Genomic DNA, 15,733 nt, shown 5'->3' on the forward strand with positions numbered 1-15,733 from the left:
ACCTGGTTTCTGTAATGTCCACAACGTCCCAGTCGCACGTACCTTTCCATACCATAAGCCCGTCTGCCTTACCCGTCAGGCATCTTGCATCAATACATGCAATTTAAACCAACATATCTTCCACCCTCTGCCTTTCTCCTGCATATTCTGTCCTCTATATCTCTCATCACCCTCCATACAAACTTCTAACTGCTCACCTGCCTCTGTCCTGTATAAGATCCGACCAACCCCCTCCCCCCCTCCCCCTGCCAATTTAGCTTAGACTCACCCGTGTTACATTAGTGAACTTGGCTGCCAGGATATTGATACCCCTCAAGTTAAGGTGCAACCCATCTCTCTTGTACAGTCACCCCTGCCCCAGGAGTTCCTGATCTTGATGGGTATTATGTTAGAGGAAAGATGTTGTCAAACTGAAACTGCAGAGAAGATTTATGAGAATGTTGCCAGAATTCAAGAGCCTAGGCTACAGGGAGTGGTTGAACAGGTTAGGTCTCTATTCCTTGGAGAGCAGAAAGATGAGGTGTACAAATTCGTGAAAAAAATAGATCGAGTAAATGTACAGAGTCTCTTGCTGGGCTAGGTTTAAGGTGAGGAGGGAAAGATTTAATAGGAACCTGAGGGGTAACTTTTTTTTATACAAATGGTGGTGGGTATATTGCATGATCTGCTGGAGGAGGTAGTTGAGGCAGGTATTATTGCTACATTTAAGAAACATTCCACACTGTACAACTATATGACTCTATAAGATGCCTCTGAGAGTCAATCTCACTGCAACACCTTTAACCCCAACCCTATCTACACATCATTGTAGCAGGCTCCCAGAAGTAGAATCTTTCTTAACACTCCAATGGTAAAGTGGAATCAGATGAGGAGAGAGAGGAGTGATAAAGAAGGCAGGCCATAATTCGTTATCACTCAGTGGTATGAAGGATAACATATAATGCATATCTTCAGAGCACATGCTGGCATAACCGGGCAGTGTTCAACCTAGTTGGCAAGGGCTCACAAGTGCTAGCTAATTGGTGAGAAACTGGTTCAACTATATACCGACAAATGCCTGATAGCCTGTCAGGTTTTTATGCCATGGTTAGGGAAACGGAGGTGCCTATGCCCAGCTTACCACTTAGCTTGTTGTGGAGTGTGACTCCCATCTGTAAGTCCAAACTGATTCACGATGAGGCAATCATCAGGAAATAGTTCCTGCTGTTCTCTGATAGATGCTGAGACCAATAATAGAGCAAGGCTTGCTACTCCAAAACATGAGTTCTTTATCTACAGGATCATGGCTATTGTCCTATCCTTACATGGCCATGATATTAAACTGAGTTTAGATTCCAAACCCGTGCATCTCCTCAAGCTATTTTTGTTCCTACCGTTGAAGGATGTGGAGCCAGTTGCTGACTGAAAACGTCACTGTGTGCGAGGTCTTGCAGGGCACCTCACGAGCAATAACTGCAATAGCCTTTGGGGGCTCAGCAACTCCTTGTAAAATGTAGAGCAGTCCTGCACCATCAGGCAATGGGAAGAAGACCGAACCCTAGATAAACAGAGACAGTTCTAATTATTGAATATTGAATGCTTGGGTTACGATACACACTGATCAAACTTCTCCACAGAGGTATGGGAAGTATTGATCCACACTGAATCATGGGAAAGCAAGCTTGTCAATGCTGTTCACTGTGAGAAGCAGATAGTGACTGCACAGTGCTGATCCATGCAAGTAGACTGACAACTGGGCAGTACTAATCCTTGAAATGAAAAAAACGATTGCTGGAAATTCCCAACGGGTTAGCGGCATCCATGGAGAGGGAGACAGTAGTAACATTTCAGGTCAATTACCTTATCTCATATTGGAAAATGTTAGAGAGAAGAAAGTCTCAATATTTCAATTCTTAGTCAAATGAGCCCATGGAATTCACTTATTTCAATCTTGATTGCACTTTTGTATGATTGTTTAGTCCATTCCCAACTACAGGGGCTCCCATCTTATCGGAAGACCTAACTTACCGAAATCTGACCATGCAAAATCCACATAAATGTTTAAAGAATCGTTTGAGATAGTAACACTTATATTACAATGTTTCATGGTATTCATTAACAACTGAATATGTTCCATTGGTTTAAGTATGAGTAGTGACAGGGTGAACAGAGAAGATAGATACAAAATGCTGGAATAACTCAGCAGGATAAGCAACATCTCTGGATAGAAGGAATGGGTGATGTTTCAAGTCGAGACCCTTCTTCAAGATATTTAATGAAATGAAAGAATATTAATAAGTGTAAGCTGAGCAAAATATGGGTAACTGTAGAAAATGTATGACAGCGCAATAAAATACTGAAAATGAAGTTCACAAGTTCATAAGTTCTAGGAGCAGAATAGGCCATTCGACCCATCAAGTCTACTCCGCCATTGAATCATGGCTGATCTATCTTTCCATCTCAATCCTGCCTTCTCCCATAACCCCTGACAACCTTACTAATCAAGAATCTTCCAATCTTCACCTTAAATATATCCATTGACTTGGCCTGCACAGTGTCTGTGGCAATAAATTCCACAGGTTCACCTCCCTTTGACTAAAGACATTCTTCCCCATCTCCTTTCTAAAGGTACATCCTTTTATTCTGCGGCTCTGATCTTGGACTCTCCCTCTAGTGGAAACATATTCTCCACATTCACTCTATCCAGCAGAGCATCGGGAAGGGGTGACTCAATTACTTTGAGCAATGTGTTTTTATCTTGGTGTTAGGTGCAATTGTTTGTTTCTGACATGGAAAAAATTGATTTCATGAACATCTCAGGATTGGGCCATTATGCAACCTGGGACTGCCTGTACTTCCAGCGCATTTCACACCTCTCCTCCTCACTGTATTTCTGTCCCATTGTCACTGACGATGTAGGCTCCTGCATTGACATGACTCCTTAATTCTTTTGTGTATTATATATGTTACCTAACCTGATAAGTGTCCTGTGATTTTGTTTAACTTTTCCAGCAAACTCTATGCTTCTGTAATGATGAACCCCATGTGAATCAGGTATGTCTACATCAATTACAAATGCTAGAGAAATGGACAAGCACTGATCAAGAAGACCATTGGTGCAATGGGCATAAATTGCATAACACTGTGAATGCACTGAGGCGCTGCACACGGTGGGTCCTTGGGAAAGTGACATATTTCATTTAGTCTATTTTCTTCATTGGGAAGAGAGTTCCAGTATTCAGACCCTGTGACAAGGAATGACGAGCGATAGATTTCACAGTCATGGTATTGCGTGACTTGGGAGGACATCCTGGAGGTGGTGGTGGTCTCATGCAGCCGATGCCCTTGTCCCTCTTGCTGTTAAGTTTGCAGGTTTGGAAGAAGGGAGTGTCAGTGGTTAACTGCAGTGCATTTAGATACCAAATCTATCCAGTAGCAGATGGAATGAATGTTCAGATTGGCGGTGGGGAATCAATCAAGCCAGCTACAATGTTCTGGATGGTGTTGAGCTTCAACAAGTTATTGGCTGCACTCATCCAGGCAAGTGGAGAGTATTCAATCATGTTCGTGACTAGTGCCTTGTAGAAGATGGAAAGGCCTTGAGGTGTCACGAAATTAGACTGAAGGATACCCAGCCTTAGGCCTGAGCTTGTAACCACAATATTTCTGATCAATCCTGATAATGTTGATTGTGGGATCCCAGCAATGGCAATGGCATTGAATGTCAAGGGAAGCTGTAGTCAAATCTCTCGTGGGAGATGGATATTGCCGAGCCAAGGACTGATGTCACAAGAATGTCACTCATTTATCCCTCATGTCTGAATGTTATCTAGAATCTGCTGATTGCACGTACAGGCTGCTCTGATTGGTGAGGAGTTGCGAGTGAAATTGAACATTTGTGCAGTCATCAGCGAACATCCCTACCTCTGCCCTGGAGGACCCAGATGACAATAATGATAGCAGAATGTATGGGAAAGCACCACTGCAGATACAAGTTGAAGTGTTTGGTGCGATGCTCAGCCTGTGTAACAGCAGGTAATAGAATTTAAAGACTGTGGGTAGTCCATCTGTGACCGTTCATAGAATTTCATTGACAGCTGAATATGTTTGTCAACCGGACACCACTTCAGCACAGCTCAATGACAACAGTTCAAATCTAAAAGGAAAAACCTGCAAACTCTGGAAATCTGAAATAAAACTCGGAAATGCATATTCAAATGTCACGAACTGTTGAGTGTTTCCAGCATTTTCTGTTTTTACTTCCTGGTTCATATCATTCTCATATTTCTGATAACATAGGAGGAGGCCATTTAATTTATCTGCCTTTCATAACTGTCACCCATCTACACGAAGGGCCATTTATACAGTGAAAACAGACAATGTTGGAAACACTCTAAATGTCCTGTCAGATCTAAGTGTACAGAATTAATGGTTCAGGTCAAAGACCCTTTGTCAGAATGTCATTCAACCGTAAACAATCTCAAACGTTAACTTTGTTTACCTTCCCATACATGTGCGCTCTGACCTGCAAAGTCCTTTGGCATTTTCTATTTATAATTTATACAGCAGTTAATTATCCTACCAGCATATCTTTGGGGAGTTGTAGAAAACCCAAAAACCTGAGGGAAACTCATGAGTCACAGGGAGAACGAGCAAATTCTGCACGGAGCACTGATGTTCAGGACTGAACCCAGAGGGTTGGAATTGTGAGGAAGCAGAATTATTTCCGTCCACTTACTTTTGAATTTAATATTCAGACATTTGGGTTAATAATCTATAAATTTTTATGTGCTGATGAACATTTTTACCTGATGTTTCTTGCCGTCAATGGTCATCATTAATGGCCTGAATGTGACCTCGTATGGCAGGTTCTGCTGATGAGGATGCACAGTTATATTCTTTGGTCCCGTCCAATATTCTCCTTCGATTATGGGCAAGATGTGCCAGATCTGGTTGGTACGATTGGTCAGTTGAATGGCATGGCTCTGTTTAGTCCGAACCTGGCAACTAAAACTGACCACCTGTAAGAAAGGTGTAAATGTTATACTTGGTTTGAACCATGCTGTACAATTTAAGCTGCAAGCAGATATCATTTAGCTTCAGCAAGGCTTGTCTCCAGTGAACGTGGTGACATAATTTATTTCCTGCTAATATTAGCAGTCCTCTTGAAGGCAAACTTCATGCCCAGGTGCACTTAATGCAGTTGGCAGGGACTTTCTTGGGGCCACTTCCACTCTGCATTGCAAATCTTGTGTATACGACTGCAGGGGTAATACCTGCTGTTACAATCAAATAATGGAATTAGGAATTGCAAAACTGAGTTTTTGAAATTAACATTTGTATTTATTGATAGTTTCCATTGTGTAGACCTATGAAGAAACCCAATTATTCAGAAAACCCAAGAATGCCTTCAGACAGCTGAATCAGCCTGGCTTGATGTATGACCCCGTTCTACAAAACATGGTTAGTTTTTCATGTAGCCGGTGAGTTGCTATTCTTTCAAACTCTTGGCTGCAGCAAAATATGTGACCTTGGCTCCTGCTCATCTGCTAATAGAATTCGAACACAGAACAGTACTGCACAGAAACATACCCTTTTATCTCACCATGTCAGTGATGACCATCCAAGTAATTCCATCTGTGTGGTAATGGCCCATATCCCAACATTACCTGCCTGTTCAAGTGCCTGTTTATTGCCTCTTAAATGTTGCTATTGTACTGTCTTCTACATGGCAAGTATTTTTACACATAAGTAGCAAGTGCCCGGAATGTGCTGTCAGGAAAGGTAGCAGAAGCAGATACACAGCAACATTTTAGAGAGATTTGGCATGAATAGGCAGAGATGGAGAGATATAAACCAGTTGCAGGCAGATGTGCAGTTTAAATTGACATCATAAATGGCACAGACATGTTGGGTCGAAGGGCACATTTCCTGTGCTTCACTGTTATGCGTTCTATATTCTACAGCATCATGTACTAGGCACGGCCACTCTACATGTAAAATATTTGCCCTGTCTGTCTTCTTTCAACTTTCCCTCCTCTTAGCTTAAAGCTAAGCCCTCTAATATTTGTCCTGGGACAATGATTAATCGTGGGACAAAGATACTGACTATCTTTGCCTCTCATCCTATTATAAACCTCTATCAGGTCACCCCGCAACCTCTAACACTCCAGAGAAAACAATCCAAGTTTGTCCAATTGCAGCTAATACCCTCTAATCCAGCAGGACATCCTGCAGAGCCTATTCTTCACCTTCTCCAAAGCCTCCACATTCCTCTTGTAGTGCAATGACCAAAACTGCACATAATACTTCAAATGTTTCGTAACTAAAGTTTTATGCAGTGGCAACATGATTCTCACTTTTATATTCAAAAAAGCAATTGATGAAGACAAACATATCATCCACCCACTTTACCACCATATCCCCTTGTGTTGTCACACTCAGTGGCAACACAAGTGGGCTTGCACCCACTGAAGACAAAATACATTGGTGTCAACTCGTGCAGTTTAACGATACGGTTTGTTTTCTAGTAACACATTCCATTCCCACGACCCATCTGTCTCCTCTCCACAGCCTGCCGAATCTCAGATGATGAGGCAGCTAAGCATCGAATGTCCCCAGCCGCAGGTCTAGACAAAGACTCAGGGAAGCTGACTCATGAGGAGACGACAGAGGCTCTTACACTCATCCCTGCAGCACTTGGATAAGAGGGACACTAACGTCAGGCTCCTATTCACAGACTTCAGCTCTGCCTTTAACACCATTATACCATCAAAGCTTATCACCAAACTCGCAGAACTTGGCTCTAACTGCTTCATGTCGACTGACTCTCCTGGACCCTTCTATTCCCCTCCTTCCAACAGACGACGCCAATACTGATACCACTGCCAATGCCAATTCCTCCTATGCCAACAATGTCACTGTTCCTACCCCCCACATGACACCACCCCTTAAGCCCCCTGTCTTCTGACCCTATCATTCCCCACAGTATTTCCCCCGAACCTCATACCTCCTCTCTGCCCTGCACAGACCCTGGGTCTGATCCCAGCCCTTACCCCTCTCAATTTTTCACCATTCTCATTGACCTTCCTCTTTCTGATGCAGAATGGTCAGTCCACTGCAGTGGCCTTACCTCTGTCTCGTTATGCCCACATCTCAACGAGTTCTAAACCCATCATGATGCTGAGCTCCTCTTCTATCGCCTCCTCCTCTGGTCATTTTTGTCTGGTATGGATCATCCCAGTGATGATCCCTTCTCCAATTCTTCCCCCTCATGGACTGCCCTGAAGCCCTTCTCCAATTCTTCCCCCTCATGGACTGCCCTGAAGCCCTTCTCCAATTCTTCCCCCTCATGGACTGCCCTGAAGCCCTTCTACCCTTTTAGGACCTTTTTATTTCAAACTGCTGGAATGACATCAACCAGCTTGACCTCCACTGCCTTTACCCTCTCCAATCTAAACATCTCTGAAGTCTAGCAAGTTGACCTCTACTGTGCTGAGGCCAGGTGCTATCTCACAGACACTTCTTCATACCTTCCCCTCTTGATCACGAACCCACAGACGAACACCTGGCCTTCAACTCCCAGACTGCTACCAATCTAATCACCTCTGACAATCTCTCATGCACAGCCTCTGACCTAATAGTTCCCCAGCCCCACAATGCTCGCTTCTATCAACTTCCCCAAATCCACTAGCCCTATTTGGCAGACCCTGGCAGACACATTGTTTTTGCCTGCTCTTGCCCTTCAGAACCATTCTCTAAATATCTCTGGATTCCATCCTACCCCCATGTCCAGTCCCTTCCAACCTACATCTTAGACACCTCATATGCCTTTTAACCACCAGTCTGAAGAAGGGTCTAGGCCCAAAGCGTCACCTATCCACGTTCTCCAGAGATGCTGCTTGACCTGCTAAGTTACTCCAGCACTCTTTTTTGTGATATATGAGGTGCTTGAACCTGTTAGTGCAGAGTTAGCGTTTGTACCTCTTTCATGGATGTAGCTGAGATACATGATCCAGTCAGGGAGATCTGGAGGGACTTGGCTCCCTCAATAAAGCAGTTCAGACTTTGTACACGGATGTCTGTGTTCACTGCGGTGGGATAGAACACCACCTCCAAGGAAACTTCCATTCCCGGGGAGAGATACCCCTCCACAGGGGCAATCGAAAAATGAGGCTTAAATTTCTTAATTTCCCACCTAAAGCTGCAATATGAAAATTTTAGAGAAGAATTTTTAATTCTAGTAATTTATTGAAAGACAGTAACTTATATGACTGACATCTTTAACGTATTAAAACATCTTGGTAAAGATTGGATCGTAGAGCACAGGATGGATGGTTAAACGATTGGTGAAATGGGTAAGCTTTAAGATGGAAAGGCGGAGAGGCCAAACAGTTCTGTCATCATCTGCTATCCACTTCAACAGGCTAGAACTTCGCCACATGTGAAAATATAAAGGCTCTAGTTTCCATATATGCTTTAATTTTCATTAAATGATACAGTGTTAATGCTGTTGAATACGACCCAACTCATGTTAGGAAAACTGCATTAAATGGGGCGGATGTGGTGCAGCTAGACACATGGCAAAATTATTTCCATTTCATCGCAAGAATGTGGCACGGGTATTTAAAAAAGGACAAGCACCCCAGAATGCCACCAGCCCCTCAAGCCTAGCCGCCATTCAATATTATCATGGCTGACCTGCCCAAGGCTTCAACACCTCTTCTGTGCCTGAATTCCCCCATCTTTCAAAAATGTATGTTCAAATGTTCAAATACCTCCACTGATCTAACCACCAGGAGAGAATTCCAGAGAATCACCACGCTCCCTGAGAAGAAATTCTTACAGTCAGTTTTAAATGACTGGCCCCTTATCTTGTAATTAAGTTTCCTCATTCAAGACTTGTGGATGACACCAAAATTTGTGGTGTAATGGATATTGAAAAGGGTCATCTAAGATTACAATAACATCTTAATGAACTAAGGAACCGGATAAAGGAACGGCAGATGGAATTTAATTTGGTGAAGTGCGAGGTATAGCATTTTGTTAAGTTAAACCAGGACTTACACTGTAAATGGATGGGTCCTGGGAAGAACAGAGAATCAAAGAGTACAGGTACATAGTTCCCCGAAAGTGCTGACACAGTAGACAAGATGGTGAGGAAGACATTTGGTATGCTTGTCTTCATTGGTCAGGGGACTGAGTACAGAAGAGACATCATGTTGTAACTGTAGAGTTGATGGTGAGATCACACTTGGTGTAATGTGTGGCAGTTCTGGTCGCCCAGCTGGATGTCATAAATCTGGAAAGGGTGCAGCAAGGATTCATGAGGATGTTACCGGGACTGGAGGGTTATGAGTTATAAGGAGAGGCTTGACCGGCTGGGACTATTTCTCTGGAGTGTGGGAGGTTGAAGAGTAATCTTTTGGATGTACATAAAATCATGAGGGTTGTAGATAAGGTGAATGGTCACAAACTTTTTCCCAGAGTAGGGAAGTCTAAAACTAGACGGCATAGGTTTAGGCCGGAAGAAGCTGTAGAAGCAGGAACAATACAATATTTGAACGGCATTTGAACTGGTACAGAGAACGATTTACAGGGCAACAGGGCAACGGGCCAAGTGCAGGGAAATTAGATAGATGAGGTAGACATCTTGGACAAGTTGGGCCAAAGTGCCTGTTTCTATGCTGCATAATTCTACAACCTTTGAACCTCCAAAGAATACAGGGAATACAACATGTTGCCTCTCAAATTCCCTTTAAATATTCCCTATCTCACCTTAGATATGCCCTCTAGTTTTAGACTTCGTTCTCATGGGAGAAAGACTGACCTTATCGATGGTGAAAGTGATTATTAATAATTTTATAAACTTCTGTAAGATCACCCCTCAGTATCTTTCACTTCAGGAAAAACAGTCCCAGTCTCATAATTCAAACCCCCTAGTCCAGGTAGGGGAACCTGGTCATCTGTTTTGGGAAATAAGACTTTCCTAAATGAAAAATGATAAACAGTGGTCAACTTCAAATTCCAAATTTCTGGATGAGAATGTCCTTTGGAGCAGTTGGAATAGTGTCAGGAGAATATGGTAGCGGATGGGGAGGTATGGAGAAGATTGCAGGATGACCGTTGGAAAGAATGAGCTCAGGCAGGGAAAAAAAGCCTGTGCATTTGTATGTTTAGAGTCAAGGAGGTAAATGAAAAATATGAGCAAACAGTTATCATGATAGTAGCTGTAAAAATATCAGGGCATCCTATTGAGTTTCACTGCTAACTAATTGGATCGAACATGTAATATAAGAAACGTGGCTACACAGAGACTGCAGTTACTGGAATTATGAACAAAAAACAAAGTGGGTCAGGCAGCAACTGTGGAGGAAAATGAACAGATGAGGTTTCAGGTCAGTAACCTTCTTCATGTCTCCCATTCTGTGGAGCACTGGCAATATTCAGATCTTGTGGGGTCTGAGGGTCATAAACTGAAGAACTGAAGTCCTGAAGAATATTTTATTTGCAGCTAAGGAGAAGTTGGGGCCTGGTTTAATATCCGATCCAGTACTCAATGGTACAGTACTCCCATGTACTCAACGCTGAAGACTACAAATTCACGTAACTTGATTTCTCCATCTATATCAATTTTCCATCTGTGATACCAGCTGGCTGTTATTTTCACTCAGGGAGTGGAGGGCTTGCCCAGCATGACCTGTAGGGCACATATTCTGCTCTGTATTTCTTCTGCTGTTCAGATGATATGTCTTTGGTTTGAAATATTGACTCTTTCTTTGCTCAGATGTGGCCTGACTTGCTCAGTGATTCCAGCATTTTCTACTTTTTCAGACTTGAAACCATGCCTGGCGAGTTCATAGGCGAGTGTGTCACCCACTCAGCCATTGCTAATTCTTGAGGAGAGACATGTTTCTAAAAATTTAGGTTCATAGGATCTGCAAGATCACCAGATGCACTCAACATCTTTTTGAGATATTCCACATTAATTATGAATCTGATACCTTGTGCCGATATCTCCAGCATTCTTCATCATGACCAGCCTAGTAGCTTTGCTACGGAAGATCACAGCCCCAAATGAAATGTAGTCCTGGTCCAGCACGATCTCAGTCCCCTGGCAGCATCCCCGAATCACAAAAAGAGCCTTGGAAACACCCGTGCACTCCATCATTATTTCTTCCGCAAACTCGGGGATCCGGGAATTTGGGGAGAAGGTGACAACGACATTGCAAGGGTCGCTGTGAGCTTTCAGAGTGATCTTACTGTTTGGGGACAGACTCAGAACCTGAAATAGATGAAGATAGAGAACACAAATGCACATTAAATACAACCCTGTATCAGTAAACACAAGATAAGCTCAAAAGATGTAATAATGTTTTGCACTTTAGGCTCGTCATCCTGAAGCAAAGTTATCCCTTTTTCTGGGCGGATCTGGCTGAGATTTACAAGTCGTCCTTAATTACAGGTGAGATGACAGAAGACCGGAGGGTGGTAAATGTGCACTATTATCTAAATGGTGGCCGATTAGGAAAAGGGGAGATGCAACGAGACCTGGGTGTCATGATACACCAGTCATTGAAAGTAGGCATGCAGGTGCAGCAGGCAGTGAAGAAAGCGAATGGTATGTTAGCATTCATAGCAAAAGGATTTGAGTATAGGAGCAGGGAGGTTCTACTGCAGTTGTACAGGGTCTTGGTGAGACCACACCTGGAGTATTGCGTTCAGTTTTGGTCTCCAAATCTGAGGAAAGACATTCTTGCCATAGAGGGAGTACAGAGAAGGTTCACCAGACTGATTCCTGGGATGTCAGGACTTTCATATGACGAAAGAATTGATAGACTTGGCTTGTACTCGCTAGAATTTAGAAGTTTGAGGGGGGATCTTATAGAAACGTACAAAATTCTTAAGGGGTTGGACAGGATAGATGCAGGAAGATTGTTCCCGATGTTGGGGAAGTCCAGGACAAGGGGTCACAGTTTAAGTCTAAAGGGGAAATCCTTTTGGACCGAGATGAAAAAAACATTTTTCACACAGAGAGTGGTGAATCTCTGGAACTCTCTGCCACAGAAGGTAACTAAAGAGGCCAGTTAATTGGCTATATTTAAGAGGGAGTTAGATGTGGCCCTGTGGCTAAAGGGATCAGGGGGTATGGAGAGACAGCAGGTACAGGATACTGAGTTGGATGATCAGCCATGATCATATTGAATGGCAGTGCAGGCTCGAAGGGCCGAATGGCCTACTCCTGCACCTATTTTCTATGTTTCTATGTTTCAAGAAGGACTGCAGGGAACTACAAGCTAGTGAACCTAACATCTGTGACCGAAAGGTTACTAGGAAGTATTCTGAGGGATAAGTTATACATGCATTTAGATGGACAAGGGCTGATTAGGGATAGTCAGTATAGTTTCGTATGTGGGACGTTGTGTCTCACTAATCTGATAGAGTATTTATATATTTGCACATTGTATATTTGGATTTCAGCAAGGGATTCGACAAGGTTCTGCACTGTAGGCTGCTCTGGTAGGTTAGCTCGCACGGGATCCAAGGAGAGATAGCTGAATGGATAGAAAATTGGCTTTGTGGAAGGAAGCAGAAAGTGATGGTGGAAGGTTGCTTTTCAGACTGGAGACCTGTGACTAGTGGTGTGCCTCAGGGTTCGATGCTGGATGAGAATGTGCATGGCATGATTAACAAGTTTGCAGATGACACAAAAGTGGGTGGTATTGTAAATAGTGAAGAAAGTTAATTAAAATTGCAGCAGGATCTTGATGGGTTCGGCAGGTGGTCTGAGGAATTGTTGATGGCAATCAATACAGAGAAATGTGAGGTGTTGCATGTCAGGATCCTAACAGTGTTGTTACGGCGTCACAGGTAGATAAGATGATCACAAAGGCTTCTGGCGCATTGCCTTTCATCAGTCAGAGTATTGAGTATAGTTGAGAGGTCATGTTGCAGTTATATAAGACATTGGTGAGGCCACGTTTAGAGTATTGTGTTATGTGTTCAGTTTTGGGCACCATGTTATAGGAAAGATGTTGTCAAGTTGGAAAGGGTGCAGAGAAGATTTAGGAGTATGTTGCCAGGACTTGAGGGCCTGAGCTATAGTGATAGGTTGAGCAGGCTAGGACTTTATTCCTAGAGGGGGCCGAGGGGGAGAGAGAGAGGCGGGGGGGGAGAGGGGGGGGAGAGAGAGGGGGGGGGAGGAGAGGGGGGGGGGAGAGGGGGGGGAGAGAGATGGGGGAGGAGGCCCAGGCTGCGCCGAGGGGGTGAGAAGGGAGGAGAGAGAGAGGGGAGGAGAGAGAGAGGGAGGAGAGAGAGAGAGAGGGGAGGGGGGGAGAGAGAGGAGGGGGAGAGACAAGGCGCGTGGGCGAGCGAGTGTCGACCAAAGGAGCACAGGTTGGGCTGAAGCAGTCTGGGCGGGCTCTGGCGTGCTTCGACCAAAGCTCTCGGAAGCTCTCAGCAGCTCTCGGTTGCTCTCGGGAAATCCGAGCCGTGGCACAAGCGTGGAAAACAGTGCGCAGCGGGCCGTGAGGAGCAGAGCCATTGTGACGTCATCAGCTCATTAACTTTAAAAAATATTTCAGATTTGTGAATAATTTTAATAAATAACTCAAGAAATAATTAATCAAATTTTCAGATAAGGCAATTTTTGACATCACGGCGTAAATCTCTATCGGAATATGTAAAAATGTCACCGTTAGTGCGTCGTGTTTTCGAGGAGATGTGAATCTCAGACTAACAAACAAATACACAAATAAATAGATACACATCCAAGATAAGAGTTTTATAACTGTATGACTCTGTGACTCTATGATCAGGGTGCAGCCTCGCCAGAGCTCCCCCCACCAAAAGTATCCGTCAGCTTGTTTCTGACGAGAGCAGTGATTAGAGTTGAATGGGTTGCAATTGACTGTCCAACTTACGCGACTTTTCGCCTGAACAACCGTCACAGAGAGAGAGAGAGAGGGACACACACACACACACACAGACACAGACACAGACACAGACACACACACACACACCCCCCCCCCCTCCCCCAATCACAGAGCGCTGTCTGAAATTCACACGGTGCAAAGCCAAGGTGACACCCATGATGAACAGGAAGGTTAAAGACGGCTAGCACAGTGTACGGTAAGTCCTTTCAAAGAGCGGGAAGGGGAGAGAAGGGGGAGTTGGAGTGGAGACACTTTTAACAAGCCAGGCAACTTTTAATGAAAGCCAGAAATACACAGCTGTGAAGTTTATCAGGCATTTAACATTACTGGTCAGTTTTCCTTGGTTCTGAATTTTTCCCCAATGAGCCAAATAAAATGCCTGGTCAGCAAAGGAGATTACCTACAGCAACCTCGACTACCTACAACGACATAGCAACCCCACTACCACTGCACTACGACTTAAAAACTATCGATTTTCTCCATGCCGACCAATTTTTGCTTGCAGAAAATGTTTCAACATGTAACCACTATGTGAGAACTCCTCTTGACCATGAAGGAGACTCGCCAGAGACCACCTACGACCATATGTCGACCGTGCTGCGAGCTTGTGGCAAGCGCAGACTCTCCTAAACTCGCCAATAAGGTCGCCATAGTGGGACAGGCCCTTTACTGTCACCAAAACAAGTATGCACAGCAGACCACAGCATCTTCAGCAAGGTTTCTGCTGTTGGGATGGTACTGTAGAAACATTGCCATATCCTGCAGATGACAACTCCGGGTTCCTGGCTATCCACCTATGCCCACAGCCTCACAATCTAATTGGTGCAAAACGAGGAAGTACTGCGAGGAGAACTCAGACAATCTAAGGACAGCTTAGAAGCTTGCACTTTCAATGAATATTTTCCCAATTCACAATCCTATTCACGTGGACTGACCAGAGGAGTTCTCTCGCTGTTACAGTGAGACATACAGGCAGTGACATGGGGAGACCAAAACTGTTATAGCGTCAACACTTGGTAATAATGTCTGGAAATCCCCAACTGTTACAGTGTCATCAACGGGCAGTGAACAGGAGTGATCCACCACTGTTACAGTGTCAACAGCAAGACATGACACAGGGAGATCTCCCACTGTTACAGTATCACCAACAGTTACAGATTAGAGGAAATATCCCAATGTTTTTAGTGCCCCCAACATGATCAGAGGAAATCTGTTGCTTGGTAACTGCTCAATTTTGGTGCAGAGCATTGAAATCCACTGGCATTTGTTTCTAATGTTAAGAGATTCCAGAAGGTGCATTTTGTTGTAAGAGAAGGAGGCACATATATTCATTCGTACCTCAGTGTTTTGAAGAAGTTGTTGGTGCGGAGTCATAGCAAGAACAAAATTCACAGGCGCCAGACTCCTGTTGACTATCGGCACCACTTTCCTCGCAGTCTGTCCGACCTTAAGAGCTGGGAAGTAAACAACCTTGTTCTTGGGATTGACAACTTCAACCTGGAAGAGATGAAAGAAGAAATGCAATGTGTCACTGTAACTAACAATTGAAATTATTCCAATGATTGAAGACTTAATGAGGCAAAGTGAATCAGGGACTCAGAGTCATTGGGGAACTCGTGTGCACATTTCTGGCCTTACAATTGATACTTTACCTCATGGTAGGCAGATTAAGATGAATGGAATTCACAATTACTTGGTTGTATGGATTTAGAACTGTTTATTTATAGAAGACAGAGGATTGTGGTGGAAGGTCGATATTCTGGCTGGAGGTCTGTGACCAGTGGAGTTTTGCAGGGATCTGTGTTGGGACCTCTGCTGTT

General features: G+C 43.9%; 1 protein-coding gene across 1 annotated transcript in view; it reads right to left on the reverse strand.

Annotated features, from left to right (window-relative positions):
- LOC116982984 (hydrocephalus-inducing protein homolog) overlaps positions 1-15,733 on the reverse strand; it is a 204,439-nt gene that overhangs the window by 11,822 nt on the left and 176,884 nt on the right. Inside the window, exons 51-55 of the mRNA XM_033036517.1 lie at positions 15,252-15,410; positions 10,983-11,263; positions 7,963-8,182; positions 4,788-5,000; positions 1,374-1,537 (exon numbers count right to left, since the gene is read on the reverse strand). Of these exons, the coding sequence (XP_032892408.1) occupies positions 1,374-1,537; positions 4,788-5,000; positions 7,963-8,182; positions 10,983-11,263; positions 15,252-15,410 (1,037 nt within the window). The remainder of the gene's footprint in view (positions 1-1,373; positions 1,538-4,787; positions 5,001-7,962; positions 8,183-10,982; positions 11,264-15,251; positions 15,411-15,733) is intronic.

Source organism: Amblyraja radiata, chromosome 17, assembly GCF_010909765.2.
Source record: "Amblyraja radiata isolate CabotCenter1 chromosome 17, sAmbRad1.1.pri, whole genome shotgun sequence".
Taxonomy (NCBI): Eukaryota; Metazoa; Chordata; class Chondrichthyes; order Rajiformes; family Rajidae; genus Amblyraja; species Amblyraja radiata.